At 43.9% G+C, this 26,976-nt stretch overlaps 1 protein-coding gene across 10 annotated transcripts in view; it reads right to left on the bottom strand.

Annotated features, from left to right (window-relative positions):
* ARHGEF3 (Rho guanine nucleotide exchange factor 3) overlaps positions 1–26,976 on the bottom strand; it is a 285,003-nt gene that overhangs the window by 40,066 nt on the left and 217,961 nt on the right. Inside the window, exon 1 of one of the 10 annotated variants that reach the window (XM_008515343.2) lies at positions 25,360–25,870. The exons of 8 other annotated variants lie outside the window; for them this stretch is intronic. In XM_008515343.2, the coding sequence (XP_008513565.2) occupies positions 25,360–25,779 (420 nt within the window). In that variant the 5' untranslated portion in view covers positions 25,780–25,870. Of the gene's footprint in view, positions 1–7,147; positions 7,314–25,359; positions 25,871–26,976 lie in introns of those variants that run through there. One more of the 10 variants, XM_070574887.1, reaches the window with a different exon arrangement.

The raw sequence follows: 26,976 nt of genomic DNA, 5'->3' as shown, positions 1-26,976 counted from the left end.
TATGCAAGGAGAGGGAGCCTACCCATTCCAATGACTTTGCAGACAAGAATTACATAAATAAGAACAACAGGCTGTGGGAAAGAGAGAGATGACAGATAAACATTTTACAAAGACAAAGAACAGTTACCCTTGTCTTCCTAAGCTCCATCTGACCTGCAGTAGATGCTGGACAGCACATGGAGACAGCAAATTTTGACGGAAAAAGCCAAACTTGCCAATTGTGGCGAATCTCAATCATTTCCAGAGGGAGACTCAAGATGCTCATCTTTCTGTTTCAGGCATTGCTTTCAAAGTTTCAAGGTTTAAGCCAGAACTTCAGATTCTCCAGGACATCCCTGCAGCATGTTTTGAACATAGTAGGTGCTTGGAAAAATCCTGCCTGAATTTGGAATTCTGCCGAGAAACTCTCAAGTCATTTTACGCCCTTGCCAGCCTCAGAAATCAGAAGCCTTCTTTGAAACAGACCCAACCTTTCTGGCATTTAAATAAAAAAATTAAAAGACTGAAAAAAAAAAAGGTGCAAAAGAATTCCACAACATGGCCAAGGAGTGACTTCACGATATCTCGAAGCAGTGAAATACTTTTCCAAGACAGAGAATGAATCAGGGCTGCCGGGCACCTCTTCAGCTTCTTGGCATGCTGAGCTGGACAGTAGGAAACTCTCTGAACACTGGGAAGGCTCAGTTCCAAAATACAAAGGATGAATCTCTCAACATGAGAGACATCACATTACAATTATTTAAGTGCTGAAGACAAAGATCCAATAGCCCTTCTGCCTCCAGGTGACAGTGCCCTTCAGGAAGCTCCCTGTCCAGTGCCTGGCTCCTGAGCATCTGCGCCCAGAGGAGATTTTTAGAATATTTTTTACGTCAGAGCTACACCACAGGCATACTGAATCTCCAGACACACACACACACATACACACAAAGCCTCCTGAGCATCCCCTGAATTTCTCTAAATGGCTCCCGCTTTGAGCTGGAAATGCCAGAGTTGTGATATCACTACCTTCGGTGGCACACACTGCACTGCAGCAAGTGAGGAGAGGGGTGATTTCCTGGGGGAGGGGTTTTGGTCTCAGATAATCCTGCATCCACCTCACAGCCTGGAGACTCCTGGGTCTCCTGGCTAAAGCTGCTGGGTCACAGATTCTGTTTCAGAATGGGGAGGTTGAAAGGCAAATGCCAATTGGGTTCTCTTGCTTTAAAAAGGGGTAGGGAGCTTTGCATGCTTGGCAGGAAGGGGGAAGATTCAGCTCTGTTTCACTTGCTGTGTCATCTTTTCTAAGGTTCGGCTGACTTTGCCGCCCATTTTCATGACCCAGTTGGAGGAGGGTTTTCTGCATAGCTACAAGGTGTATGCACAATGCAAATGCCAGCCCCTCACCAGGTTGTGTGCAATGCTGCTACATGAGATTATAATTAAAACTCCTCTCCTAAGGCATTGCCCATTTGGAAGTAAACATGGGGCTGCTCTCGGAAATCTGACATTCCCAAGTAACGAACAATCGAACCAGAAATCATTGCTGTATGATTTAGTGCTGTGATCCAGGAAAGTGAGCAGGTTCAATTTCAAAACCAGAACATTTACAGGTTATTGGATCTATGGAGGAGGCTTTGTGCCTGACTCACATGAGCAAAGCATGAATTATGAAGTTCTCCTTGAGGGCTTCAGTGAGAATAGGAGATTAAAAAAAAATTCTTGGCCTAATTTGATTTTTCTTTTCCATTTACTCAGTATGTCTCCAGCTACATTTAACTGCTGTCTAAAAAGAGCCCTCAGGGAAAATGTTTCCAGATTCCAGTTAAATAGCTCTACTGAAAACTAGCAAATGCAATACCAGAAATGCTTTCGGGCTTTATGGAGAGATGACAGACTACAACCTGCAGAGGCTTCCTAGTCCAACAACTCACCTGCCAGACCAAGCTGGGCCAGGTCAACACTAAACGCAAGAGCAAGGCGCCCTATTTGAAGTGCAGATACCACCCCCACCCTGGAATTTTAAGACAGGGCAGAAGCGCATCTCCCAAAGAAGTTAAAAAAACAAGAAGAGAAAAAAGAAAAAGGCATTGAGTATTCACTGCAGACAGTACTTTCTGAATAACAAGAGTTTTGTTGCATCTTTTCCAGGCTTTATACCTTGTTTTTCTTGTCTTATTGCACTGGCTAGGACCACCTGTATATTGTTGATTACAAGCTGAGACAGTGGGTATACTAGTCTAATTCCTGATTCTAAAGTGATTATTATGAAGATTTCATCTTTAAGTATTGTGTTTGCTGAAAGCATGGAAGAGACACCCTTTATCAAGTAAAGAAAGTTCCCTTCTATGCTAAGTATGCTGTGAATTTTTATCATAAGAGAGTATTGACTTTTATCAAATGTTTTTCCCTCATCTTTTCAGAGTACAAGAAGGGGAAAAATAAAGGAAGGAAAAAAGAAGAGACAGGTGGGAGGAAGGGAATAGACTGAAGAAGGACATAGAGGTTGTATTTTCTCATAAAGGAATTGATTTAACAATTTAAAGGGCTGGCCCAGTGGCGCAGCGGTTAAGTGCACATGCTCCGCTTTGGCAGCCTGGGGTTTGCCAGTTCAGATCCCAGGTGTGGACATGGCACTGCTTGGCAAGCCATGCTGTGACAGGCGTCCCACATATAAAGTAGAGGAAAGATGGGCACGGATGTTAGCTCAGGGCCAGTCTTCCTCAGCAAAAAGAGGAGGATTGGCAGCAGTTAGCTCAAGGCTAATCGTCCTCTAAAAAATAAATAAATAAAATAAAAATAAAATTACTAACAATTTAAAATATCTTGTGCCTGAATTACAAACAAAGAGAAATAAAGCATTCCATGCAATTTTATTTTTAATGTGAGATTTAATTGAATAGATTTTAATATTCCTTCCTCAGGGAATGCAATGATTTTTATCCTCTCCTCACTCTTCCGCCCCAGAGATAAAAACCAAAGCAGATTATGTGCAATGTAAGAAAATGCCTATCATATCAATATGATCTAGCACAATTCTTTATTCCTTCAAAAATAGTTCCATCCTAATAGACATGGCATTCAGGAAACCCTTATTCATTCTCCCTGCTCTTCATTTTTGCAGCCGGAGTGAGGTTGGGGAACAGTAGGAGGGTTTCCACATTATGTCTGTAGCTGCCCTTAGACTCTGCTTTCACTAAGCCACAAACATAGCCCAAGAAGGGCCAGAAATGCAGCCACCGGACTGCTATAGGACTCCCTGCTCTACTGCAGGGCACCCCTGCTCTACGCTGGCCAGGAGCGAAGGAGACGTGATGATTGACTGTACCAGCAGACGCTTTTTGTCCACGAGTGGATAGAGTCGTAGAAAAGTCTTTCAAATGTTTGGAATTATCAGGGAAGCCTTATACAGGGCTCCATCTGTGTGACAGGAGGTGTGCTGGGAACTGCACACCCAGAAGTCACATTTCATCCACCCAGTAACCCTCTAGGAGGCTTTCCTCATCCTCATGTTAAACAGGAAGTCACAATTTCAGAGTGATCGAGAAAGAGCTAGCATTATTAAATAATAATAATGAGTTCATACTTATTGTAGGGACTCTTCTCATTGCTTTACAGATATTTACTAATTTACTCCTTCTAACATCCCTGCAGGGTAGCTACTATTGTCATCCTCATTTTAAAGATGGGGAAACTGAGGCATGGAGTGGGCAACTTGCTTAAAGTCACTCAGCTAAAAAACGTGGCCATGACTTAAACTTAGGCAGGCTGGCTCCAGAGCCCATGCCCTACACCAGGACTTGGCTAACTTTTTCTGCAAGGGGCCAGATGGTAACTATTTTTGGCTTTGCGGGCCATCCACTCTCTGTCACGACTACTTATCCCTGCCATCAGCCATAAACAGTATGTAAATAAATGAGTGTGCTTATGTTTCACGAAACCTTTATTTATAGACACAAAAATTCGAATTTCATATAATTTTCACATCACAAAATATTCTTTTTTACTTTTTTTCAACCATTAAAAAATACAGAAACCATTCTTAGCATGAGGGCCATAGGAAGTGGGCCACATCTGGCACAAGAGCCATAGTTTGCTGACCACTGCTCTATTCTACAGCCGGCTTCACAGGGTCATATCCTGGGTCAGTGGTCCTCAGCCTCAGCTTTCTACTCCGACATACCCAAAGATGACACTCCCAGGCAGGGCACCCTCCCACAGGCACTCTTAGATAGTCTTCAGGCACCACCAGATGGCATAGGATCGATGTGCATCGTCTTCTTGTAGCCAGGCATGCAGGGTCCTCCCCTGGTAAGCAGGGGATATATCTGACTTACGTTTTGTGAGTAAACCCTATCCTACCGCATTTTATCCCCTTAACTTTCCAAACAAGTCAGCCTGAATATAGCACAAACTTTCCCTGACCAGTAATATATACAAATAAAGGTCATTAAAAATGATATGCTTGGGGCCAGCCCCATATCTGAGTGGTTAAGCTCGCGTGCTCTGCTTCAGCGGCGCAGGGTTTCACCGGTTCGGATCCTGGGTGGGGACCTAGCACTGCTCATCAAGCCATGCTGAGGCGGTGTCCCACATGCCACAACCAGAAGGACCCACGGCTAAAATACACAACTATGTACTGTGGGGCTTTGGGGAGAGGAAGGAAAAAAAACCCGATATGCTGCTGGGGGTCTGCTTCACAGTAATATGGGGCTGGGGAAAGGGGATGTGTAAGAAACAGGACTGATCACAGGCTGGTAACTGTCAAAGCTGAAGGCTGGGCACAGGGGACTCAGTATGCAGTCAGAATTCTCCATAATAAACAGATTTATTTTAATAGACAGAAAACCGTTTCACAAATGTACCAGTGAATGCTCAAGTGGAGCAGACAGGTGCCATCTGAGGTTTTTACTCCAGTTGTTAGTGAGGGCCTATTGAGAAAGGAAACTAAAGAGACAGATATCATCTACAATCAAATGCAATTAGAATAAACCTGGTAAAATGAAAAAAATCCAGTACTGAATTTCAATAATTCGCAACTAGCATTAGCCATAATAGAGAAAGGTCTACATGGCTGGGAAATTGAAAGCTGGGAGAGCTACCTTGAACAATTAAAGATAGGCAACCCCAAGGAGAGGCACCAATCTGGCTGCCAGATTCCCCAAAGTCTGTTTTATTCTATTGACTTTTTCTATTTGCTCTCATTAAGAAACCCATCAACAGTCTCCTGATCACTAAATGCCAGGACGTAAAACAATCTGGCAGAGTTCAACTCTTGATTTATCGTAGAAATAGCCAGAGAAAATAGGGCATTCAAGATCAGACTGCCTACGGAGAGGAAACCTCTGTTCTGTCCTATTTATTTTGTGAGTACGCTTTGCTTTCCCCACGACTGCCTCCCAAATTCATGCTTTTCTTTCCATTCCTACAACGGCATCATCTTCTACTAAGAAGGCTAAGACTCCCATCCTTGTCAGATCCTCACTCCCACGCATTACTCTACATTTGCTTCAACATTACCTCCCCTTCCTTAGGGCCAAAGGATGGTCCGCAGTGTTTAACAGTTTATGCCCAAGATTCTCACCCTTCAAAACTTCTAGGTCACAACAAATATTCTTGTGTCCTCACTTCCTTTGACCCCTCCTACTGTCAAGGCCTTCCCACCGACCCTTTCAGTGTCTCTCACTGACTCATTGGCCAATTCTTTTACTCCTGCCTCTACCTCCTTCCAAGCCATAAGCTTTACTTCAAATCGTCCCACTCATCCCCTTTGGGCAGACCTGACAGCTTATTTTGTATCTTGCCCCTCAAAGAATTCCTGCAGATTTTCCCTCTTGGTTAATGTTTTTCTAACTAAATGGTTGAGAATGAGCCATATTTTTAAAAAATAAGTCTACCTATTCATCTCTCTCTCTATCTACCTACCTACCTACCTCTCTCTCTCTCTCTCTCTCTCTCTCTCTCCCTACCTACCTACCTACCTCTCTCTCTCTCTCTCTTAGTCTGGCTCTCATACTTACCAGCTGGGTGACCCTGGGCAAGTTATTTGCCCAGTTTCTTCACCTGAAAAATGGGGAAATAATCCTCTCATAATGCAGTAGTGAGAATTCTGTGGGTAAGAGCTATCATTTATTGCTTACAATCTGTGTCAGACACTGGGCTAGGAGCTTTACATGGATTTGCTCATGATATTTTCAGAACATCCTATGAGGGAGGTAATATCCTTATCCCCATTTTACAGATGAGTAAGCTGAGGTTCAATGAGCATAAGTAGTTATACAGGTCACACATCTCAGGTGGCAGAGGCAAGATGTGGATTATACACTGAACCATACACCTCTGCTATGCTAGTGTGCCCAAGAGATAACTATTCTGCTCAAGGGATAACCAGTCTGTTCAAGAGAAAAGATGACCACATTGCATAGTGCTTTGTGAAAAGACAGCTCTCAATTAACAGAGCCTAAAATATGAGTAAAAAATTGGTATGTTTTTACTAGATTATTTCACCTCTTCCTCCCCTTTGCCTCTAAGAACAGGTGAATTTATCTAATTATTCAATGTATGCATTCTCTTTTTTTAGAAAACGGACTTTGAAATAATTTTAGATTTACAGTAGAGTTGCAAAAATAGTACGGAGTGTTCCTGTGCACTCTTTACCCTACTTCCCCTAATGTTAACATCTTACATAAACATTGATATTAACATTGCTACAACATTATTAACTAAACTTTTAAGGAGTTACTGGGATTTCACCAGTTTTCCCACTAATGTCCCTTTTCTGTTTCGGGAGCCAATCAGAATCCCACATTATGTTTCATTGTCATATTGCCATAGTTTCCTCCAATCCATGACAGTTCTTCAGTCTCTGTCTTCCATGACATTGACACTTTTGAAGAGTATTGATAAGTTATTTTATAGAATGACTCAATTTAGATTTGTCTGACATTTTCTCACGGTTAGATTCAGATTATGTATTTTTGGCAAGAATACAACAGAAGTGATGTGTCCTTCTTGGTACATCATATCAGGGGGTACATGATATCAGTATATCTTATTACTGGTGATGTTAACCTTGACCACTTGGTTAAGGTGGTATTATGGGTTGAACTGCATGCCCCCAAAAAGATACGTTGAAATTCTATAGACCCTGAACCTGTGAATGTGAACTTACTTGGAAATAGGATCTTTGTAGATGTAATCAAGTTAGCATGAGGCCACACTAGATTAGAGTGGGCCCTAAATCCAATCACTGGTGTCCTTATAAGAAGCGAAACTTAGACAGAGACACACGCGGAGAATGCCGTGTGATGACGGATGCTTCGATTGGAGAGATGCATCTACAAGCCAAAGAACACCAAAGATTGACAGTAAACACCAGAAGCTAGGAAGAGGCAAGGAAGGATTCCCCTGCAGGTTTCAGAGGGAGCACGGCTCTGCCAACCCCTTGATTTTGGACTTCTAGTCTCCAGAACAGTGAGAAATAAATTTCTGTGGTTCTAAGCCACCAACTTGAGGTACTTGGTTATAGCAGCCCTAGGAAACTAATACAGGTGGCATCTGGTGGATTTCTCCCTTGTAAAGTTATTATTCTTCCCTTTGTAATTAATACATATATTGGAAGAGATACTTTGTGACTAATGTGCATCCTTTTAAATCCAATCCTGTAAGTGTTTACCCAGCATCTGCAAAGTGGGCTTCATTGAAGTGTGTAGCTGTCACCCTTAGAGGAATGTCTCCTGGCTGAACAAGTACAACCAGAAGGTTGATCCCGGCAGAGTACCCAAGAGAGTCAGCGTTGGCTGGAACAGGGAAGGAGTTGGGCAGGTGAGGCGGGTAGCAGGCAGGGTACAGTGGACCACAGGGGCATGTAAGACACAGAGCCGTTCAAGCAAGAGGAGTGGAGCTGTAGGAACAGGCAGGGGAGCTTCTTCGGACCCTGCAAGTGACTCTTCATCTTATTTTTTTGGAAATAGAAAAGATAATAATGAAAACATGGTTTCTAACTCCAAAATTTCCATTACATTTTTTTTCTGTTCTCTTTTCCCTGGCACAGAGCTAACTGACCTGGTGTCATCCGTTACCAGAAGCTGCAAGGCAAATAATGAGACCCAAATTCCAACAGAAACCTGGCTTCATTGATCAGGCCAAACACATTTCAGAATTACATTGGTTTCTAATCCACAAGGTGAACAATGGGTCTTCAAACCCAGAACTATAATTTTCCTCTAGAGATGCTTATCAGTTTCAACAAAGGGACTATACGCTTTGTGGACTTTGACAACTACCAGGAATGGCTCCTGGAGGGATCCCTGATACATTTGTCTTGGTTAATCTCAAAGATGGAGGCCACACCCTTGTGTTTATTTTCTCCAGCTGCAAGTCTGGTTGCCTAGCTATGCATCCAAGGGAGATTTGATTTCCTTTGATGAAATGGCCCAACTCTCTCCATATCAGATATAAGGAAAACATCCCAATTTCCTTCTTTAAAAGAAAAAACAAATGCTGTTTTTCTGTTTTTTGCTGATGTGGATCAGGAGAACCTGGATAAATAAAATCCATAAAACACTCTGAGTTTGTTCAGTCTCACAGCCGAGCTGTTGGACTGCTGAGTTGAGGATCTGACAATTTCTCCCGCCTCCCCTCATGGAAATGCTAAATAGCAATTGACGGAGACGTCACAAGGTGGTCTGGGCCAATCCACAAATTAAACCATCAACTCTGGGGGCTGTAAAACTGAACACATTAAGGTTGGAGAGATTATCTTTATTCCCTGTGTATCAAGTCTACCTTTGCCTGAGCCAGTCAGCACCAAGAGTCCAGTCAGCACCTACAGCATCTGGCCAAAGTCCATCTGTGAGGTGCTGTTTTTATGGGAGCCTTGGTTAAGGGAGAGGCATCAGGCGTCATTTGACAGCTCACACAATGCTGGCATGAGCCTCTGAAGGTATGCTCAGTCCCTGCCCCAAACACAGCTTCCTATAAAATGCAAACGAAAAACAAGGACAGAAAGAAATCATACTTTATGGCAATTTCTGTGGTCATCCCTGCTTCATTTCCTCCAGACCTTCCTCTGCTTTCTTCAAGTCCAAAACACATGCTGGCAAAATATTACAGCTCCCTAATGTTGGTATAAATGGAATGGCAAAAAGAAGGAAAGGCAGGGTGTGGGGAGAGCAAGATGGATTTCATCCAGTATACCCTGGAGAAGCAATTAATTTTACTATAACCTCTGAGAGGGCTAAGGGTCATGGTATATACCATTTTGTTTCTGAAGGAAGACCTCAAGCAAGTTATTATCTTTATTCTTCTTATTATCATTGAATGTTTGCCCCTGCATTGGAAAAGTAACCTGTCCTACTTGTCTGCCATGGGGAAATGCATTTTGGCTGAATGATAGTTTATGGGCTGAAAAAAAATGAACCCTGGGAAATAATTCAGTAAAATATGGGACTCTCTGAGAGTTGAAGCAGGCAGCAGCAGCCTAGGTTATGAACATAATCTCTTAGCCATGCCAGTAAAATAAAACAGAACCACTGTTTCAGACGCTGTATTTTTGGCTAAAGTTTCACTCCTCAATTACTTTCAAAGTGATTCGTTTCAGTCAACATTATAAGGGTAAGTCAACATTTGTCCTGGCAGTAAGCCCAAATTTATTTTATTAGTCTGCTACTGGTTAAATTGGCCCCAGATTAAACACATCTAATAAATAGCCCTAAAATATTGGAGTTTAGTAGAAAACCACATTCAAGTTCTCTCTCACAGGATGTTACTATTACTTAACCTTGGGCAGGAGGAGAAATGCACACCCACACCCCAATAAGTTCCTTTTAGCAAACGCCAGCCCATTGCCTGAAACCCATTTTGGTCATGCCCAGACATGGCACTACAGACCTTCAGAGAAAGAGGAAGCCAAATATTTAGCTCTCTTTGCGGTCCCTGGCTCTACATCTGCCTTCTAAACGTCAAGCAAAGTTCTTACTCTGTCGAGGCAGAAAGGGCCAGATGCTCAGAGCTGAAGCACTTCAAGAGTTTGACCTCCTGAAAGAGTGTGAGCGTTGCTGGCAGAATCATGCCTCTGTAGCCCTTATGGGAAGGCCAGACTTGGGCCCAGAGGATGTTTTCTCATGATTAGATTCAGGTTATGGATTTTTGGCAAAAAAGACACAGAAGTGATATGCCCACCATGCCATGCCCCTCCCCAGGTCTGGAAAATGGGCCAAAGCTGCACATCCCTGGTTGGAGGATGCCAGCAATGGCGCCCAGAAGCAGTAGTGGTGGCCTAGTAACAGCCCCATGGCCCAGAGCAAGGCCTTTGTGGTTCTGGGGTTTCACAGTCATTTCCTACTGACTTCTTAGAAACCTTTGGGTGGGATATAAATTCTACATTTTTTTTTTTTTTTTTTTTGAGGAAGATTAACCCTGAGCTAACATCTGCTGCCAATCCTCCTCTTTTGCTGGGGAAGACTGGCCCTGAGCTAACCTCCATGCCTATCCTCCTCTATGTTTTTATATGTGGGATGCCTGCCACAGCATGGCATGCCAAGCGGTGCCATGTTTGCAGACGGGATCCTAACCGGCAAACCCCGGGCCGCTGAAGCGGAATGTGTGAACCTAACCACTGCACCACCAGGCTGGCCCCTGCATTTTTTTCCCCGCTCTGTAAAAGGGATTCCCTGGTTCCCCCTTGGGCAGGGTTGGAGGGGAAGAGGCAGAAGAATGCCTCTGGGGATTGCACCCTGCTTCAGGGTTCAGGAACCGGTGTGTCCAGACCTCAAGGGTACTTTAGGACATTTGCTGAGGCTTCCTCAAAGTTGAGAAATGAGCTGAAAGCCTCTGCAGCGAGTGACAAAGTTCTTATCATTCCAGCCTAAAGAATGTGTTGATTCTTTGCAAAGGATTTAAGGATAAAATATGAGCCAACCTTTCTGGACAGAGTGTAATGCCCTGTGACCTCAATACTCTAAGACCTGGGGCCAACAATGGGCTTGGTCTCCTCCCTTGTGAAGTGGGGGTGACTCTCCTTCCCCCTCATAGGGTTGTTGGGAAGATGACATATCATGTGTGCAATGTGCTTGGTACAAGACTACCTGACAAATCAGGTACAGGGGACTGTAAATATCAGATTATTGTCCTTATTTCTAATGTCCATGGAAAGGCATGATCTCTCCCCCAGCCTGCTCTCTTGCCCTCGTCCATTCCCTGCAGCAGTGGATTTTACCCTGGGCCTCCCAGGGACAAAGCTGGAGCTCCATGTCACCTGCTACAATCTCACCAATGACATACTCTGGCCACTGAGGCCTTGGGCTGCAATGAGATTGTGCATTTTGATTCCACATTCCTGCCTTTCCTTTCTTCCTATAGACTTATCATCTGTTTAGTCAAGCTCTGGCTGAATAGAGCAAAACTGGGAGGGGTTTGGCAGGATCCAAGGTTATGTCCCAGGAGAGGAAAATGATAGCTATAAAGTACCAAGTTAAAAACTTGAGTGGGGGAAGGGAACCCAAATAGGTGGGTCTTGAAGTCTGTGCATCAAACCCCTCCCACCCCACCCTACATAGCTGAATTATGGGCTAGAAGTGTTGGTCTTCAATCTTGCCAGATCCCAATACTATCTGGGATTAGGCAATGAAAGGAACTCTGGGTGTTCAACCCAAGTCAGGTCAGATGTGCAAGGTAGAATTTCTCCCCCAAAAAACATGTTACCTTTGGCTTCCAGAAAAGATCACAGAGACCCACTGACATGTCCTCTCTCTCTCATTCACCTGTCATCCTTTGAAGCTTGCATTATCTTAGCTTCCCAGCAGAGGAAAAAGAAGTACAGAGATGAAAAAAGATGCGCAGATCTTAATCTCAATGTCCCAAAGTAAGGACAGACTGTTCTAGCTGAATCTGGGATGATCAAACACATCTCAGACAAGCAAAGCTGACTGCCAGGCTGCCATCTGACGGAAGAGTAGGCTGGGACCAGGGATCTCACATTCAGCTACTGGGTAAAACCTACAGGGACAGCTGACCAAGGGCACAGCGTCTACAGGTGAACGTGGACTCACGTCTCTTGCTGCCCATTCAGTTTCTGGTTTAGACAAGAATAATGATTTTGAGCAGCTAAGCCTTGCGAAGATGTGACCTCCAGAGAGAAACATAAAATACATTTGCTGTGCTCCCTGGTAACCCCGAGCTGTCCCTCTTAGCACAATTTATCCCTTCAAACCATTTGGTCCCCGTGCATCCTCGGCAGCATGTGCCTCCACGTAGAACCAGGGAACACTGAACTTGGGTGTTTTAGAACAGTCTGCTCTCAACTGAGAACAGAATACACTGAAATTTGATTATTCAACATGGAAAAAGCTACCAGTCACACAGCCACAAGGGACTGACTGAATTGGGAATAAAATTAAAATTTTAAAACATTCCTGTTTTTGGCTTTCAGCTGCCATCTTACCACCCACTGAGCAACGGTATGTAGAAAAATAAGGTGCAGAGCATGGTGTTCAGGAAACTGTGAGGCAGGTCATTTATAACGGATGCACACGGCCTTTCTGTTGCCTCTACACACCGCAACCGAGTAGATGAATAGCTTCGAAATGTTATTCCTTGGGAGGAGTGTGTATGTGCGCGTGCACACACACACACATGTAGAACATGAGAGTGACTTTATTTGAGACAATTTTCATTCTGTAGCACATTTTTAATGACAGGAATTTAAAAATGTCCACTAACAATGGATTTTTCCAAAGGCTCATAATAAACATTGGCTCTCAGGGCTGCACATTTGCAACCTCGAAACATAGTGATTATGCATTATTTCTAACTCTCAGCAATTAATATGCGACCAGATGTATCATTATCTACAGTCTATTAAAATTCAGAACCCTGTGAATCTGAGGAAGAATGTACCATACACACGACAGAGGTGGCAGAAGCCTCAGAGACCCAGGTCTGCTCCTCATATCCCTGGCAGCTCATTTCAATCACAAAGACACAGAGAGAAAACGAATAGACAATGGTAGTTGACTTAAAAGAAGTAAATACAAAGCTATGATCTGGAATTTGGTTTTGTAAAAAAAAATGTTGGTTTAGCCATTGGAGATTCACTGGTAAGGGATGCCAATAAAATTTTCCAGAAAAGACAAAAGCAGTTTTGTGGTGAAAGAAGAATGTTATTTATACCTGAGGTAAAGTACTCCTGTGGCAGAAAGGGGCAAAGTTCCCATGAGTTTTCCAGCACAGACCATCTACAGAGGGGAGGGTTCCTTTGGGGCTCGACTGGTGGTCTAACCTGGAAAAGACTCCCCTGGAAAAGGTTCCCCAAGCACCCCCAGGGATGGAGGGGAAAGCTCATTTATCAGCCAGGCACTCCTCCTTCTACCTCTCCACTTAAGAGTCAGGCTCTGGGCACTGCTGAATTTACCAAGCTGGGCTGTGCAGCGGGGTGGCAGGGCTGCCTGAGCCCGCAAAGCCGCCAGAATTGCTGTTAAATAAATTACATGCTGCCAGGTCCCTACCTACTCACAGATTCTAGCAATTTTCTAGAAACAGAGAAGCTATCCTACACCTGACCCAGGTACAACTCTTCTGACTCTGTGAAGTAGAGAAGGGAGTGTGACTCATATGGACAATGAGGACCCTTGGGTGGGGAGGAGGAAGCACCAAAAACCATGGAGTCGCCCTGTGCCAGGTGCTGGCGTGTGCGCACACGCACACACACACACACACACTAATCTATTCTGTATAGCAATCCCATCACCCAATTTTATAGAAGAGGAAGTAGGTGCTCAGAGAAGTGAAGTGACTCGCCCCAAGTCATACCTAGTAATTAATTGGCAGAGCTGAAACTTGAATTCAAATCTACCTGACTTGAAAGCCTTCCCAGGACACACAACTTCCTTTTATGACATAACAGCAATAACACTGAGGGCGACTTCGTGCCAGGCTGTGCCAAAGTGCTTTCTGTGCACGATTTCCTCGACTTTTCTCAAGTTAGTACTATTAACAGACCCATTTCACAAAGCAGGGAACCGAGGCTCAGAGGGGTTAAGAATCTTGCCTAAGGTCACACAACCAGTAGTGAGTGGCAGAGCCAGGATTGAGTCCAAGGCTGCTACTCAGCAAGGCTTGGGTTCTTAACCATAGCACTGCTTGTTTCCTAAGCCAGGTGGAAGCCCTGAAGGACATAAGGACTGGAGAAACAGAAGGGTAGTAGAGACTGAGGCAGGGAGTGGGAAAGTAGAAGCTGTTCATTCAACATTCAAGCCCTATCACTCTGGAGTCAACAGCCCCTCTTGGCTCCTCCTCCAGCATCTTAGAGTACCAGCCAGGTGCACAGGCACATGCTGAGTTCCTTTAAGGGCACACTGGGGACTGGTGTGTTAGCATCCAGCATCAGGGGGCTCCCTGGATGACCACCTCCTAGTACTGTTACCCTCCCAGTCTGCCAAACTCCCCAATGAGATTGCCTGACTCCCCAGCCCACTTTCTGCTGAATAACAAGTGCTGCCTGCATGTTGGGGTTGTGAATGGCTTGGTCAAACTCAAGTAGAAGATCCTTAAGGGTGAAAAGCATGCCTTTCTCTTCTTTTTTAAACCCAGGAAAAAACTGCTAGGTAGAGTCTGGTCTCAGTAAAAATTTACTGATAGTCAAAGAGCATTAGCGGTCATTTTTAGTTGTCTAACTCTTCATCAACTTGTATGCATCCTGCCATGGAGCTTGCTCTCATTTCCAACAAAGAGTCTATTTATAATTAAAGTGCCCTGCTAATGGATAGGGCATGAGGAACTCCCAAAGCAATCTAATCCTCCTCACCTTCCCTGGGTCTGTGTCTGTGGTCGGAGCTTGGTTAAGATGCCCAGATGATGCATGTCAGGTGGAAGCTGGCCTTGAGGATGGATGACATGCTCCTCATCTCCTATGACCAGGGTGCCTCTCTGCCCAGAGCACCCACTGCATGAAAGTTGTCATGGGAACACTAGAAAACTACACTAGATTTTTTTTGTCCTACCTGGCAGGATTGAATGTGAAGCTTGCCAGTGTGCTTGGAACATGTTTAGTTTAAAAAAAAAAATAATGCCCAGTGCCAACTCAGATCCCTGGGAAACTGAGTGGGTGTTTCCTAAAAGGAAAGAGTGACCTCCCAGCAGACCACTTGACAGGGATGATCATCCACAGCTTCCACTCAACTGAGGTACACGCAAAATAGATGCCGCTGCTGCTAAAGGTCTGTGCAGCACTTGCTCTGCGGGAGTCCTCTGCGCGCCCACTGCATTTTCACAATTCCCCTGGAAGTGCCCATTTTACAGATGTTGAAACTGAGGCTTAGAGGATGAGTCACTGGTTCAAGGTCTCAGCTCAGAAGTGGTCAGGTTGAGATTCAAACTCAGCTCAACCAGACCCCTCAAATCCAAGTTCCTACCCACTACACTCTACGGCTGCCCTAAATTAAAATGCGATGTTGCTCAATCCTTCCCTCAGGGCAAAGGGGAAAAGGAAGAGGATGGGTTAAATGATTGCGGCTAGAACTTTGGAACTTCCCTTGAAGTTTTAAAAAGAAAAAAAAAATTTTTGTTCTTGGAACAGAAATCCAGTTTAATTTTTTTTAATCGGCTAACATCTAGTTCAGAATAATTTTCTATCACACATTAAAGCCAGTTTTTATCTATTTAAAAATCTTAATATCTGAAATCTAGGTCCTATGCTCAAAGTCCAAATTTCAGGTCCAGTCTGTGAGTAGTTGTGCTCCAACTTGGGAACTTACTGTTGCAGAGTTCTAATCCTAGAAAGCCCTCAGAACATGCCTAACGTACTGTTTCAAATTCTTGGTGCCATCATGACCATTTTTTGCCGTATGTACATATCACCTGAGCTATCATGTACTTAATGTCTCCTTACATTACTCAGTTTTTTTACTGAAGTGAACTTATTGTAAAAATGAATACCACCGTCTTAAATGAATAATCACTGTCACCTGACAGAGATAAAAACTAACTCAAAAAAACAAAAAACAACAACAAAACAAAAGGAACCCTGTTGTTAAGTTCTTGTTAGATACTCTTGCCTGCCTGAAGCTCCAAGCCTGAGGCAGGCACTTTGTTAAAAAGGGAAATTAGCAAGTGATGGGGTGGTGTTAAAGACACACTGGTTCCATAAGAGACTCTCCTTGTCATAATCAGAAGGATCAGAAGAGAACAGAAAAGGGAAAGTGATTCAAGACTATTGTGCGTCTTGTCTCTGTAATCACTCTGTCCCCGTATCATTCGAGCCACCACAAGCGGTATGAAACCCACCTTCTGGGAAATGATGACCTAACTCAGTCCTCTCATTTCAGAAACAAAGACTCTGAGGTCCAGAGAAGCTGAGCCTACTTGTGCCCTGTCCCCAGCTAGCAAGCTCTGGTAAGAACCGGCTTAGAAATAAATGCTGCTAAAGAAATTCAGATGAGCATTTAAGAGTCCTCCAAAGAAAGCTCCCACTCCTTGATGTTGAGCCAAGACAAAGCTCACTGTCTTAGGCTCTTAATGCCTGGGCACAAAGCATTTAGAGACTAACAAGGGAAAATTGGTTGTCTTTTCTGATGCCCTCTCCTTCAAAGCTCTCCAATAAGGCACCATCAAACAGCGGAAGGTGGTGACTCTTCACCATGTCTCTGTGGTTGACACTTAAGCTACCGTCAATTTTTTCTTCTTCAAACAGTCCATTTTGTTCTTCACAGTGGTTTCAGATCCCTTTAGCAAGACCACACCCAGAAGCACACAAGGCAACCACCAACCAGCAAGGAGGATGGCTGACGAGGTCTGTGAAAATGAACCAAGACTGCTAAAAGCTAACAGGACGTTGCCATGCCACGCATACCCCTCCCCTACCTGTGTGAAGTCAAAAATAAGAATAGTCTTCACTAGCGACATTTAATTGTCTTCTCTGTATTTGCCTGGGGTCATTCTTGACACGCCTGCGTCACTTGGCGATTATGAAATGTTAGCATTTCAATATAAGGTAACACAGTTGAGAACAGAGCTTGCACTGGCCCCATGTCAGGGCCAGAAAGCACACAGAGGGAAGCCCATCACTCAGCCTCTTGGCCATCAGGCCCACCTTCATCTCTTTCCACCCACAGGCTGGTTCCCCTTTACTTTCTGTGACTTCTTCCTCCAGCAAGACTCCAAAAGTTCCCAATCTGACCATTTTTGGCACCTACTAAACATTTAACTATGTTTTTCAAGGCCCTGACATAGGTTCTCAGTTTTATTTAACTCAATCAGGCTGCCAACTTCTAGTGGTATCCATGGAAACAGTACTCTTGGGGAAATGCTCTATTTCTCCTTACCATTTTAATTATCAGCTCTGCTGCAAATTAGATCTGCAGAGCTCTTTCTGAGATGATGTCAGAAAGACATCATGGTAGGGGATGTCACCCACATGTATAGAAGTTTGTGTCTATCCATTCTTTGTGGGCTTTTTGTTTACTCTAACAAGGATCTCATATCAAATATAAATAAGACCTCGCACCTGGATCTGCTGGAGCACAGGCCAAGGGAAGGGCCCACTAGCCCAGTAGCCCTCAGGTGAGGTCACTGCGTGCAGCGTTCTGGCTAAGTTTAATGCGGTTCACTTTGAACACCCACAAAATAGTGCTGCTTACAAACTCACTCAGAAACATGACCGGCTTAAGCCAATATTGTGGTGTGGCAAGAGGTCAAGGCTGAGCAAGTGGGGGCCAACATTTTGGGCCTGCCTCCTAATCTCTCTGAATCTCTGTCTCCTCAGTTGACAAACAAAGAGTACAGTCCTTACCTTGCTCAGCTCTCTCAACTGGTACAAGTTTCGAAGGCGATAATGCATGTGAAAATAATTGTTATTTGAACACCAGGTGGCATTGCTGTGATTTCAGTGAGCACAATGAAGAAGGGAAGGGATTCTCTGATTGAAACATCCCTTCCTCCACTTCTCTGCATCCCATGTGCACACATATATATTTAAACTGGTTACATCGTGTATATAATTATGTTCAACTTTTTTTCCTCTTTATTTTTTCCAGGAACACTACGATATTTCTATTTGCTAGTGTATAATGGCTCAAACGATGCCACTGACCCCTGTGCCAGAGGCCACAGTACATGGAGCCATTCCCTCATCATAGGTCAGAGAGATTGTTGACTTTTCTGGCTGTCATAAATAGGTAGGAAAGGATGCTAGACTGGAATCAATTAAACTTCAAGTTTTGGCTCTGCCATTCCCAGATGTGTGATCCTTGGAAAATCACTGAACCTCTCTGACTTTTGGTATCCTCATCTGTAGAATGAGGATAATTATACTTAGGAGAGGCAAAGAATATAAAAATGCTTTTAAATCTATAAAATGCACATACATAAAACATGGACATTATTGCAAATAATGTCATTACGAACACCTTTGGACAACTGGCTTTTTTCCCCCAACAGCTGGAATACTGGGTTCACAGATTTGATCCTTTTATGTCTTTTGATATGCTCTGACAAGTCCCCTTATTCCACACAGAAGTGTATTATTTCCTTGCAACACCCCCAGCATTGGGTTTTATCAAGTCTTTAAAATATTTGTGACGTCAATTAGGTATGAAACAGTACCTTACTATTATCTGCTTTTTTCATTTCTATAATTTCTATTGGAGCGAACATTTTCAATAATGTTTACTTTCATAGTTCCTTGTGTGTGAACTGTCTATTATTGCCTTTTTGTCCATTTGTCAATGGACATCTTGGAGTGTTCTTTTATATCTGTATAAATTATTTATATGACAAAGATATTAATCTTTAGTCTGTCATTTCTATTTCAAAAATCTTTTTCAATGTATTAGCCTACTTCTGTTGTCTAAAGGAGCACACTAAACATAAAAGCAATCTTGTTTGCTGACACAGCATCATATAGTGTATTTGGGCTGATTAGTACTCAAGATTTCCAGGCACAATGAGGATGCCCAGTGGAAACAAGCAAGGAAGAGAAAGAGATTGGACAGTATCCGGAAAAGTTAGAGAAACCAGGATGTCTAGCCAGGAGAAGACAAGCACCTAGGGGAAATGTGTGCATGTATGCACGTGTGTGTGTGTATGTGCATGTGTGTGTGGAATAGGAGTAGATGGGGAGAGCACTTTTTAAATATTTAAGGGGATAACACATGAGAAAGTAGTACTGTATACTATCCAGCTCCAGAAGGCAACGTTACAATTAAGAAAGGATTCTCATGATACATAGGGAACAAAGATGGAACGTACAGCCTTAAAAAGTAATGAGCTCTCTGTCCCTGGGGGTGTTTAAACAGAAATCAAATGGATCCAGCAGCAGATAAGAACTGGGCTCCATGTTCTCAATAGGTCTTTCCCATTCGGAGGTTCTCTAATGCAATGAATGACCCTGGGTCATTTCCTGGAGGCTAGTTTTGTTTGTTTGTTTCATAAATCCCCGGAAAAAAACCTGTTTTGCTACTCCTTTCCTCCTCATCTTAAGAGCCAGAAAGAAAAAAAAGTCCAGTGAATTTACCGTTAAGGTTTTGGTTCAGCTCCAATTAATTGAAGTTTACTAATAATCCAACTGCCTTCTCGCAAAAGGACACAATGGCCCAGGGAGGTGCTGGCAGAAGGTCCAAACACAAGTATTTCTAGACTTACAAAGACCCACTCCTTTTCCAGCCAGACAACGGTTCAGAAGTCTTTCTTGATTCATTTGTGACATAGCTTCTTTTAAGCTAATAACCTGTGTCAATTCTCCAAAAGAGGAAGGCATTAGAAACCACTGATCTCCATTCCTGATAGTCCATCAGCCAACACAAGAATAAATGACAATGCAATCACAGAAATTTCCTCATTTTGTGTGTGACCTGTACCCATTACCAGCACTGACAAATTATGGAAAGCAGCTGCATGCATACATGACAAACGAAACAGCCCTTCCTCATACACACACACCATTAATAACAATTACATGTGCACAGGGCTTTGTAAAATTAGGATATGATCAGTAATTTATTTTCATTCAGTTGTTATGAAAACAGTGGCACTGGTCCAGGATTTTATAGACAATCGCAGAGTGTCTTGAGAAAACGACACAATTTGCAAATATCCAGATGGCAGTCAGGGCCTTCCAGTTATTCGTTTATGTGGAAGGCTGGGTGGTTAATGTAGATAAGCAAAATGACTAATTGCAGAACTAACAGTGTCAACTCCACAGAGCTGAGCATGCAAAATTCTGCCAAAGACCTGCTCCTTGGTCTTGAGAAACACAGAACGGAAGTTATCAAAACCCTCCCAAATGGAGGCTCGCAAACCCCACTCCTGGCGGTCACAGCCACTCTATGAAGTGGGCTGCCAGAAGCACTGACTAATTGTGGGGTCCCCCGCTCAGACACTCAGAATAAAATGGACCTTTGACTGTGAGGCAATTTGCTCCTGCAGGCGGGTTCATCCTTCATGTGTTATGTGGTGAAGAGAGTAGTGATTTAGTCATTTAGAGGCAACGTGATGTGGTTGGGAAAGTACAGACTTCAGGGTCAGACTGGAGTGTGAGTCTTGGCTTCTCCAGCTAGCAGCTCAGCCATTCTTGAAAGCAACTATCAGCTCTGAGCCTCAGTTTCTTCCTCTACAAAAAGGGGCAATTACACCAACCTCAGACTGTTGTGAGGATGATTAAAGGAATTACAGTAAGGCCCATAACGTACTGCTGTGCATAAAAGAGCATTCGAGAAATTAGGATGCTGATCATGTTTCTTAAAATTGCTTTAGAAATCTTCTTGAGATGCAGAGGTCTTGATGATCATGGTATTTACTGAGCACCTACTATGTGCGAAGTACTGTGCATGAATCATCTCATTGACCCTCACTATGCTTCTAGGAGGTAGAACTATCATCATTCCCATTGTACCACTGAGGAAACTGGGGCCTAGAGAGGCACAGTAGCTGGTCCAAGGCCACACTACTAGCAGGCGGTAGAAATGGCATTGGGACCAAGGCAGCCTTATTCCAGAGTGGATGCCCTGAACAGCCTCAAATGTACATGTGTAAAGTCAACGTAATTTCCTCTAGTAAACCTATTCCTAGTTCATGTACATCTTGGAGACCCAAGACCCCCAAGAGACTTTTCCACCAGAACAAGCCTCAGAATCATGGCCAGATGACCATAACCAGATTCTATCAGCAAGTGGTGGCCCTTACCTGGGTAACTCTGTGTGGCTCCCCACCCAGCAAGATCTGAGGTCACATGATTCATGGAGTCTATTTATTTAGTCATCTGAAGAAATCCCAAGATTCTAACTGCAACAACATCTTGGAACTACTTCCATGCAGTTGGTTGTATATGTTGTAAATTCAACACTATATGATACAGATTCCAAGAAATGTATAAGTTACTGGAAGCCAGTTGACCCCTTCAGCTCTCCAGCTGGCATGCAAGGAGTACAGCCCCAGGTGCATACAATTTTAAAATACATGTGCGGACTCACTGGGGCATAAATTATGGCAAGGGCATAGGGTTCACCTCCCCCTTAAGAACTGAAGCATGAAAGGTACCTCCTCAGTTATATAAATTAGTCAAGATTATATACTTAAAAGAAAATATTTTAAAGGACTTTACATGTCTGCTAAGTTTTTCATCCTCTTCCCCCCGCTTTTTCTTCAGAGGTAAACACTGTTAGACGCCATAAGCTACGCTGGTATTAAATGCTGAACTAAATCCATCAGGAAACCTGGCATTAGGATCTTGGCTCAACTGCTGATTTTCTTCATGGCTTTCTGGAAGTCACCTCTCCTCAGTGTCTTTATTCAAAAAGTGGGGAGACTAATAATACCTGCTTTATGCTAATCTTACAACAGGGCTGAAGTCTCAAGTGAGACACTAGATGTGGTACCTAGAAAAGGAAAAGAACTCCATCATTTCTACGTGCATGTCATTCCCAGGGCCACAAAGTGCTACTTACTGGCTGAGTCAAAAAAAAAGAACATATATTTTTGAGAGACAAAGGCAATGATTACAAATACCATTAACTAAATCTGGCCTAATCCCAACCAATATCTGAGATAGTGAATCTTACAACCAAAAGTAAGCTGTCCATCAAATTGTCAGACACATTATAAGAAACAAAATAACAGATATATCTCTTTGTATTTTCATTAAAAATGACAGGGACATCAAACTCTTAAAAGCTTCTCACCATGCTCCAGCATACTTAGCCATCTAGCATCCTTAACATATCCACTCATTTGAGCCTTCTTTCACTAAAAGCAAACCTCACCATGGGGAAATAGCGACTTTTAACTTACAATCAGTGTAACTTATTAGCACTAACAGCTTTCCTTTTAGTGACTTGATCAGGTGTTCAGAGCATGTAACATGCCTAGATGAACCAGTCCCTCCTGGCACGGGAAGTAAGCACTCAATAAATATGAAAACAGAGATCAACTGAGCAAAGCAGCGTCAATAATCAGAAGAAATAAGCTTAAGGATGCTCACGTGATACCATGTTTCTCTGTGAAAGTCTAGAGCCATGGACTAAGATGGACTAAGCTCCTCATATTTCACAGTTAATGATTAGAGCCGGAAGGATCTAGCTAGTTATGAGTATTAAAATTAAACATTTGCAACCCAACTCATACACCATGCCATAAGAAATACTAGATTAAGAAGCAGTATTATATTAATATCATAATCCACGTAGAATATTTTTAAGTTTAAAATAGATATTTTAAAGAAAATACATTTTAAAAATACATCGTTTTTTTCTTTCACTGGAAACTATCATTGAAATTTTAAAAAATTACAAAGCACTAAAATCTCAAATAGAAATTTTGTTATGATGTGCTTTAAGAGAATGTTCATTGCTGCATATTTTTACTCAAATGTATGGTATCAGATGCACATCAACGACACTCGCCCCTTCCCCATGAGCCTTTCCCCAAGTGGCCCTCCCCAGCAGGCTTGCTGCAATGACAAGAACAAATGCTAGATGGCACTTGCCCATGCAGCACTGTCCCCACTGTCCTTCCTATAGAAAATTCCGAAGGAACAGCCATTATACGTCTGAAGGGCATAGGTGCTTTGCTGCAACTGCCTTTGAAGGTCAAATAGGACTTTGCATAGGCCAGTTGTTTTTTATTATAATCACATTCTTTCTGCAAAGAAAATGATCAATCTTAAAAAATTACTTTCATAGGCATTAACAGTCAATTCATAGTTTATAGACAAGTATATAATCATATTTTTCAAAAGACTTTCAAAAACAGTAACTAGAGTATGCTGTTTTTTAAACAATTAGAAATACTGACGACACCTGCTGGTAGAAAATATATTTTAGTTAATAGAGAAGTGAGGCCTACAAGGGTTGCCTGTGTTTTGCGCTGATAATGAAACCAGAAAACTAGCCCCCAAACTCACTTAGGTTTCTTTTTCCAACTTTGTCTACTGCCATTGTCAGGAAGTGATACGTCGTATCAATGAGGCTAGAAGATGGACCAGACATTTCTGCCTCAGGAGATACAGAGCCCTAGAGATACTTCTACTCTGATTTAAACACTAAAAAAAAAAATCTCAATGGTAATATCTGAAAATATTTACCAACTACTTCCAAAATTGTTCCTCCTTGATCCTTACTCCCACACTAGGACATCCCCACAAAAGGAAAATAAGTCACATTCTATAACCTGGATCCAGCTACCGTGAAGAGAATCAATATTTGACATTTGGTGATATTTTTCTTTCATCACATTTGTGATATACAGATATATCTGTATTCTAAGTATAAGAATAAGAATAAGAAAAGATTAAGCAGATGAGTTTTACCTAAGCCTTTAGCCAAACTATTCAAAAACACAAGACTAAAGTGATAGCAAGAAGGGACTAGAGTCCAGAGCTATTTTCACTATTCTTTTCTTTGACCCACTTCAATTTATTAATTAAACTTGATTATGCTTTGCTTCCTTTCAAAAGGGACCTGAGGAGGCACTAGCTTCTCAGCTCCTACATTCATTAAATTATGAAGTTCCCATTGAAAAATCATTATATCCATTCCAAGCCTGAACAACCTGAATTGTAGGCAGGTGCTGTCCTGTCAAAATTTAAATAAGAGTCCAACACCAGGAGGGCCATCACACTTTCACAGCTGCTGGGAACAAAAACTCTTTGTGAAACTACACCACTGAGCTGCGGGGTGGGGTGGGGTGGGGGTGAGAAGTCAGTTTGCACTGGGCTTACAGAAAGCTGATTACAACCAGAGACTGTTTGGAGTTTTGTCAGCTTGAAGCAGCTCTTGTTAGAGGCAATGAATCTTTGATGCTGTCCTCCCAAATATATATAATTCAGTGAGCCTAGTGCACATAGCTGAGCAGACCCAAGAGGGGCGGGTGGAACCCCCAAGAATGCTGTGACAAGACCGGATGCACACCTGCCTCCAGACTTTCCCCGGTCATAGTGGGAGAGAGTGGACGTCTCCCAGATACACACATGAGCAGCAATGATGAGCTGGATCCTTTGGATTCCATGATAGCTTGGCCACAGCAAAGCTGTGATCTAGTGAAAGCAACCATATTCCCTAAGACCCTCAAAGAAAGAGAGGGACACTTTCTCCTCTAGCTGAACCCAACCTTTAAGGCCGGTGAGATTTTTGCCAGACGTGTAACACACGGGAGGAAAAGGCAGACTAAACAAGTCGGGAGGACTCCCTCACATCACCCTCCAGGCACAGGAAAGTTCTCAGAAAGAGAAATATTTCCAGTGTTCCCAGACAGCTTCCCACCACCCCGAGTTTATTTTCAGGATCCATGTGGGAGACAGATTACTCATTCAGCCCCCAGATTCCCAGCTGAATGATCCCCACTGGCCACAGGTGACAAGTAGAGGTGCCATGTCCTGTCTTTGCTGCCAAACAGCTGCAAGGCCAAGCCTAACAGGTGAGATGTCCTGAGGGGTCCCCAAGAACCTCCCCTAGCTCCCCCAACCCAGGGAAGAGGAAACCCACGCTTAAAGGGTATCTCTTCCCTGACATCGGACCGGCTGATACAGTAGGAGAAAGTCTCTCTGCCGGGTCTAGACAGAGGCTGGACAGTCTGAGAGCCCTGCAGGACGCAGGAGAGAGGCAGGGGCAAGCAGGCAGCTGCTCTCTGGCCAGGAGGAAGAGGCACAGGGACACAGGAGGCGGCTCATGCTTCATTCACAGAGAAGGGGCGAGAGGGAGGCCGAGAGACTGAGACAAGAGTGAGAGATGGAGACAGGGAGACACAGAGTGTGTGTGAGAGAAAGAGAGAGGAACACACAGAGTGAGAGACGGAAACAGAGAGACAGTAACCCAGGGAGGGAGCCGAGAGTAAGAGATGCAGGGAGGGAGACAGACAGACAGACGGACGGACCTAGAGAGGTCCAGGGGGAGGCCCTACCTCAGCGTCCTTGGCCGGACTGCTGGCCGGGGGTACCTCCAGGCTGCAGTTCGCCCTCTTCACCGTGAGGTAGAAGGGATAATCCTTGGCCACCATGGCCGCTGCCGGGCCTGCCCTTTGGGATGTCACCGCTGACCCGAGGCGACCACAAAACTCCCAGGCAAAAGGGGTCCCCAGCTCCACGGTGCCGGGCAGCGGCGGCGACGCAGAGACTGACAGCCGGCTTCTAGCCAGGCGGGACCCGACTTGGGCGCAGCGGCTGCAAGGGGGCGGAGCCGCGGCCGGGCACGCCCATCTGGGGCGGGGGGGGCGTGGCTCCAGCTCGGCCCCGCTCCGACACCTCCAGCGAGCGCTCAGGTGCCGCCGGGCCGAAGCTCCTGGGTGCGGCGAGGGGCGATCGGCGATCCCACGCGGGGCCATTCCTGCCTCCCGCCCTCGCCCCGGGGCCCCCCGACTCAGTGACAGCTCCACTCGCGCTTCCCGGCACTGCCGTAGTGGAAGAGGCGGCGGGTGGAACGGAGGCTAAGGCGAAGCTGGGCGGCGGGCAGAGAGGAGGCCCCGGGCGGGGGAAGCGGCCTGGGGAAAAAGCGAGAGTTTTAAAAGCCCACAGTAAGAGGACGCAGTATTCTGTCTTGGTTTATTGTCAGGCCAGTCTCCCTTCACACATTTTTTTTTTTTTTAATGAACGTCATTGGAGTATAATCTACAAATATAAGATGCTCCCATTTTAAGTGTATACATTTCGTTGAGTGCTGACAAATGTAAACACTTGTGTTACCACCTCCACAATCGGGACACAAAACATTTCCACCAGTTCCAGGGAGTTCCCTGGAGCCCCTTCTCCTGCGCCCATTTTAAAGTATGAAGAGGCTGGAAAGAGGCTGCCTGCCACACAGAACGGTAATCTGACAGGGTCTGTGCAGACAAAGCTGTGCAGCGGTGACCTGGCTCTACCCTGCCTTTCTGGAGAAACACACTGTGAATGCCCAATGGGCAATTACAAGATCATTCGCTGCAGCCCTGTCTGGAACGGTACAAGACAAAACAAACCTGGAAACAGCTGTAATATCCATCAATAGGGAGTGCTTAAATAAACTCTCCTCATTATGGAACACTGCTCAGCAGTAGTCAAAAAGAAGATGGGTCTATGGGTGTGGCATGGAAAGATCTCCACTGTATCAGTTAAAAAATAATTGCTGAGTAAGCACAGTATAATACTATTTGTGTTAAAAACACATCTACAAAAGAATACTGTGTATTTTCTATAGAGACACATGTAGGTAAATAGCATTGAAAACCTTCTGGAAGGATGCACAGCAAACTCTTACAAGTTCCCTTGGGGCTGAGGAAAGGCCACTGGTGCCAGAGGGTGCCTGGGATTAAAGGATTAAAGGTAGTGAGTGGACAAAGGAGACTTTAAATTTATAACATTCTTCAATTTTTTATGAGAAAAATATATTCTTGGGTTACTTGGGAAATTAGAAATTAATTTTTTAAATATTAAATATAATTTAAAATATTGGCCAAGCTTGGTAGAGGAGTGAGGGGAACCCCCATCTCCATGGGCACCCAACCAAAGCAGCCCCTGATTAATTCTGCAGCCAAAGCAGGGCCAGG

Source organism: Equus przewalskii, chromosome 15, assembly GCF_037783145.1.
Source record: "Equus przewalskii isolate Varuska chromosome 15, EquPr2, whole genome shotgun sequence".
In the NCBI taxonomy this organism is placed as follows: domain Eukaryota; kingdom Metazoa; phylum Chordata; class Mammalia; order Perissodactyla; family Equidae; genus Equus; species Equus przewalskii.
This window is presented reverse-complemented; position numbering and strand designations above follow the sequence as displayed.